General features: G+C 36.8%; 1 protein-coding gene across 1 annotated transcript; it reads right to left on the reverse strand.

The window, feature by feature from the left end:
* Window positions 1-2,325: 2,325 nt before the first annotated feature.
* On the reverse strand, window positions 2,326-5,337 carry LOC104895683 (hypothetical protein). The gene is made up of 5 exons (XM_010682254.4): window positions 4,980-5,337; window positions 4,788-4,861; window positions 3,579-3,684; window positions 3,175-3,489; window positions 2,326-2,816 (listed from the first exon to the last, which is right to left on the reverse strand). The coding sequence occupies exons 1-5, from the start codon at window positions 5,097-5,099 to the stop codon at window positions 2,541-2,543; spliced, it is 891 nt and encodes a 296-aa protein (XP_010680556.1). The 5' UTR covers window positions 5,100-5,337; the 3' UTR covers window positions 2,326-2,540.
* Between the last annotated feature and the right edge of the window lie 427 nt (window positions 5,338-5,764).

Consider the following 5,764-nt stretch of genomic DNA (forward strand, 5'->3'; position numbering starts at 1 on the left):
CGACATTATTGCACATATAAGACATAATAATGCATACTTCACTAGGCCGTCCATATAGGTGGCAATAAAAAAATTAACCTGTCCATATAGGCGGTTTAAGAGCAGATAAAATAAAATAACGTAAATAAAATGTCCTTGCCCTCCATGAAGGTGGCGTTAAAATTATTTGTTTTCTGCGTTAGTAGTATGGTGACGTTTACTACTAGTTTCTTCCTGTTCATCTCTATCTCTTTTATTACTGGGCGGAGGTTGATTTTCAGCTGGTTGTATAGGAGGGTTATTATTGGTGTTGGGAACAGGGGTTTGTGGGTTTTCTCTGGTATGAGTATTTGTACCGTTGTTACGGTTACTGGGTCGGGGCTGTATTACAGTTCCCCTCGCTGGGTTGGTAGTGAATGGCACATTGTTTCGCTCTATCCAAAAATAAATACCCGAGACAGAGACATTGTGTAAAACAATGTTAATCCCGTTACTTTGTTGGTCCATGTTCGGGTAGTAAAAGGTTGGGCTTGGAGAAAAAAATTTAAAAAAACAAAATGGATGTAAAAATTTTAAAGATACCTTAAAAAAAAATTCCGGTAGAACACTCGTGCTGATAACGTGTTGTGAGAAATAGAGAGAGAAGTTATGCAAATATATCAGAGAGTATTGTATTGCATTGATTGTTCGGTGTATTCACAAATGGTAGTATTTATAGGCACAAATCTTACTGTGTATTTGCATAAATCAACAATAACGGCAAGAAAAACTTACCATGCATTGAATGCATGGCAGTGGACTTCACTGTGTTCAACAGTGGAATTGGTCATTCCACTGTTTTCACAACAGGTTTATATTATTCCATGCAAATTTTATGCAACCTGAGCCTGGATAGTACTCCCTCCGTCCCATAATATAAGTTATGTTTCTTTATAAAGTGTCCCAAAATATAAGTCCTATTTCTATTTTCAATCTGTTAATTATGACTTGAAATCTTGTGAATGACATAAGGCTGACTTTGAATGCACATATATCCCAATCTATAAATGGTTTTGATGTGATTCAAATTGGAGGTGATAGCTTGTTTAAAGAGCTTTCCAATGATAGGTCATATGCCAAATTCCGATAAGAAACGAGAAAGTTACGCCCGTTTTACGAATGACTGACGAAGCTGTTTCGTACCGGGCTCTAAAACCCGCGGGCGCGGGCTATATCTCGCGGGCGGGCAGAACATCTGTGAGAATAGGGATGACTGGCCGCGCGGGCGCGGGGTAGACCCTGCGGGTCGGGCGCTGAACGCGTATCTTGATATTTTTTCGTTCTTAAGTTATCTTTTAGGGTTTTTACGGGTTCCTTATGATTATAAAAGGGCTCTTTAGTGTTCATTATTATTAACACAACTTATGAAACACTTTTAGCCTCTAGATTTAGGACTCTTGTATTATTCTCTCTGATTTTCTCCATTATAGTGAAGAAGCTCTAATCCCTCACCTGTGGATGTAGGTCAAATTTGACTGAACCACGTAAATCCTTGTGTTATTTGTTTGTTCATCTCTATTCTATTGTTTTCTCACCTTCATTATTTCATTGATCTTCTGTTCCGCATTAATCAAACTACAACACCTATTTCCTAACACAATCAATAATTATGCCCAAAATACCCTCATGAAAATAATTTATTCTCAAAATGCCCTCATAGTTTCAGCTTCCAATGCATTATAATTAATGACAAAATGGAATCTTCTACAGTTCTACCCCATTAAACTCCTCTACACATTAAACCCTACAACATTAATATTCAGTTTTTATTTTTTGTTACAAAGATATAATAATGTAAGTGTTTCCCAATAAAGATGAATATTTTTATCCAAAATAAAACAAGATTTCACTTTACCTTAATTTCCGTGTAAAAATAGAATCAGGACTTATATTATGGGACGGAAGGAGTATTTACTTGAAAACTATAGGAATTAATCTCTCTTATTGATCTATCATAAGAAGTCAATTGATATATGATAATAGAGTTGGACATCCCCTGACAAATATTTTATTTGAATGACTTGATACAAGTAACCCGTTTGCCATCTTTTTGAGTAGCTATTTACTACTATTCCCTCCCATGTTAGTTTTGAATCATACACTATTCCAGCTGGAACAAAAGAGCATGGGAAAAAGCAAGTTCGTTCCAAGCAGGCAACAAGTTTGATATGAGCTGCTGGTTCGATGCATTCATCCGAATTTAAGCAGGTAGAAGTACTCAACAATTCGAGTGCGTTGAAGATATTGTTAATAATTAGCAATATATTTTAGGATTTGATGAAGTCTGCTAAATAGAGACGCAAAGCATGCAGAAAGCCTTAAAATAAACGTAATGCCATGACATGGCAAGTCTTAGCTAAATTATTCAGGTTACAAGATTAAACCTACTATAATGACGGTTAGCTAGCTAGCTAACAAACCCTGAGGTTGCTGCACTAAACGGCAGGAAGAACTCTCAAGTCTCATCGGTCTGATCAGATTAAAGTTGGTCAGTGTACAGCAATGATTTGTGGCATAGGAATTTAAACCAAAGCAATGCTGCTTTCCCCGCCAGGAGGCTTGCGCACACCACCAAAATAATCTCTGGGTTCTACTCTATCTCCCTCGGCAAATATATTGCTGCCACTCATTTCTCTTAGCTTTGCCTTGCTGAGTGACTTTTCTGTTGACCCTGCTGGTGCATCTCCCTTGAAAATATCGTTACCTGTCAGCTCTTGGAACTTCTGGTCGTGAAGCTTCCTTGTTGACTTGACAACAGGTTCTTCACCGAACATAATATTGCTCTGCCCTCCAGCAGGCTACAAAAAAATAGAAATGCTTATCAGTGCACCATTACTGATGAAAGATCATCTGAGACTTGCAGCTTAGAAGTTTTAATTCTTTAAGAAAGCTTAGCGAAGCTTAATTAGCTATCAGGCAATTCTCTTAACACACATGGAATTTTCGCATTCAGATGTTTCTTGTTGTGCCTCCTATTTGTTCTTTTAATCATTCTTCTGTAAACACCGCCAAGAAGCTCAAGGTAGTGTATAATTAAGGCTATACCAATTTTGATTTTTGAGCAGACAAGCAGGATAGGAACTGCGGAAACAAACTTATATAATGGGAGAAGTAAAAGCAGTTTGAGTCACCCTCCTATACACAAATTATACTCACATTGGACACTCTAACAGATGTTCGGACAGCTCGTGGCGCTGGCTCTCCCATGTCCTTTTCTTTTGATTCCAATGTACGTGCAACAGCCAATGATCGAGGGGGGTTCTCTGGTGGTGGCCCAAAAATGTCATTTCCACTGAGCTCCTTGCACTTGGCATCTGACAATTGTTTTTTCATCTTCGCATCTGACTCAGCTTCTACAAGTGTGCCACTCAGTTCACGTTGCTTTGCAACCTCTGGAATAGATGTCGGTTTCTTGGGGGTCACACTTTCTTCTAGGCTAAAAGAAATCTGGCTAATTCCATTGAGAGCTTGCTGGAGTTGGCAATTACAAAAGAAAGAGTCAAGAATTGCTCCAATGTGTTCATACAGAAAACGAAATTTAGATTAAGATAATAATAAACCTGATAAACGCGCAATCCAGTTTTAGATTCTGAAGTAGCATCATCTTCAGATCCAGCAAATATTCCACTTCCAGTCATTTCCTTCAATTTATATCCAGAAGGCTTCCTGAAGTAGCAAGCCAAATGTTTAGTCATGCATATTTTGAAGAATGGTTATTGCAATAGAATTTTGTTGAATGCAGCAGAAGTATGATGAAAGCAAGGAATGATCCAGCTCAAGTTGTATATACAACAGAATCCAATAATAGCAGTTAGGTTAGCCTAGCCTGATGATAAATGAGTACGGTTTATGCCGGAGTGGGGACATTCTCTAATTCAATAATTATGTCCCCAATCTTAAGCATGGAAAAAGGAATACGACAAACCAATAGATCAATATTTCTGTTGAAGCATCATCCAGCTTTACTATAATAAAGAATTAGCTCTTCAGGAAATCAGGAAACAGAGTCTCGATAGATCAATATCAATTTACGAAATTCAGAACTATGCATCGACCAAATTGATTCATGACTTGGTGCGTGCGTACAGGCGTTCAGCCATACATGCAATAGGTTTATCTAGAGATGCCATCCTAAACCTATCATATTTACCGATGTTAACGGCCATGAAACCTCTTAGATTAAAAGCTCGTAACATAACAGACTGTTAAAAGCGTTTATCAAAGTTTCTACATGTGTAAGCAGTTGCCACTTGCCTAAATCCATAAAATGCACTGCACTATTATGGAAATGGATACCTGTGGCTATGAGAAAATTAAAATCAGATTTTCGGCATCTATCAACCTTATGGAAGTAGAAAAAAACCATGTGATTTGATAACATGCATTCTCGGCTCCATTTTTGGTTTACAATCTTAAAAAAAACATCATCATCACATCAACTACACCATTGTGCAAATGAGCAAATCTATGAAAACAGTGCAACAAATCCAAAAACAGCAAATCACTCCATATGATCTATTGAATCAATTTCCTAAATTTCTGGAGGCAATATATCATTACATCTTAACAAATTTCAATTTTAGCAAGTAAGTAGGTCAAATTCCAAATAGTTATCAACTTAGCATGTTTAGACTTAATTAACAAAAAAATTTCCTTGAGTAAAAGTATTTGAAGGAAGCAAAGCACAAAATGCAGCAAAAATAGTCCATTAAAGTTGAAAATGAAAGAAAATGTAAAAAATCTGGAAAAAAGAGAAGCAGATCGTAAACCTCTTAGCAAAACTCTCAGCTTCTTCCTCGGTGATCTGACCTCCAAACAACACTTTACTCACTCCATCAGACGGCTGAAATCAAAATCAAACAACATACTCAGTAATAAATCAATCAATCAAACAATCAACATTCAAACAAACCCTAACTCACTCATTATACTACTAGAAGTAAAAAAAAAAAAAAAAAAACCTGGTGAGAACGAGTGGCGGAGGAAGGAGGAGAAGAATGAGAAGGAGGAGCTTCAGTCCAAGTGAGGAGATCAGCAGTTGAAGTGTGAGATTTTCTTCCAGCTCTTGCTCTTTCCGCCATTTTTGTTTTTTGTTTTCTCTCTCTTAAGTTCTCAATCTGCTGCACTTTCTGGTAGTACAGAAAAGGAGGAGTGAGAATGTGAGATGATATATTGATATGAGTCTTGTAAATTCAAAACTATTTGAATTTCTTTCGGTATTACAGTAACTAGTTAACTACAACATGGTTTGGTTGGATTAGGATACATCAAAATCATACATAGGGATAGGGAGTCCAATTAAATACGCTAAAGCGCTGCTACCACATTTAAAAGAAGAAAGAATATCTCAAAAATATAAAGGTTACTTCAAAAATCAACTTCAAACTTGATTTTTTATGCTTTTTATAGATTTTTATGGTCAACCCAGTCACGGGACTTTAATGACAGAAGGAGCTAGGAAATTAGGAATCAACACTTTGCTCTATTTGTTCCCAAGTCTATATATAAAAAAAAAAGTCTATACTTGATCGTTAAGATACCTTTACTTTCTTGAATCAAAAAAGTGATTTCATTCATAAATACTTTGTCCGTTTTAATTTGGGGAAGTGTAATAAGTATTTTGACATAGATGTGGGAATAATAAATGACGGTTTAATGTCGACATACTGTAATAGAGCAATGTGTGGTGGGGATGATAGTAAGCGGCGCTGCAGAGACAGTGGAAGATTGCAAACCATATATCGTG

Source organism: Beta vulgaris, chromosome 6 (assembly GCF_026745355.1).
Source record: "Beta vulgaris subsp. vulgaris cultivar EL10 chromosome 6, EL10.2, whole genome shotgun sequence".
Lineage (NCBI taxonomy): Eukaryota > Viridiplantae > Streptophyta > Magnoliopsida > Caryophyllales > Amaranthaceae > Beta > Beta vulgaris.

Bases quoted from the DNA above. Each gene is read 5' to 3' on its own strand.
- LOC104895683 (XM_010682254.4), bottom strand. From the start codon at position 5,099: ATGGCGGAAAGAGCAAGAGCTGGAAGAAAATCTCACACTTCAACTGCT. The intron at 3,490-3,578 runs GTTTATTATTAT...TGCCAACTCCAG, and splicing joins CTGGATTGCGCGTTTATCAG to CAAGCTCTCAATGGAATTAG. The intron at 2,817-3,174 runs GTGAGTATAATT...ATTTTTTTGTAG, and splicing joins CATCTGTTAGAGTGTCCAAT to CCTGCTGGAGGGCAGAGCAA.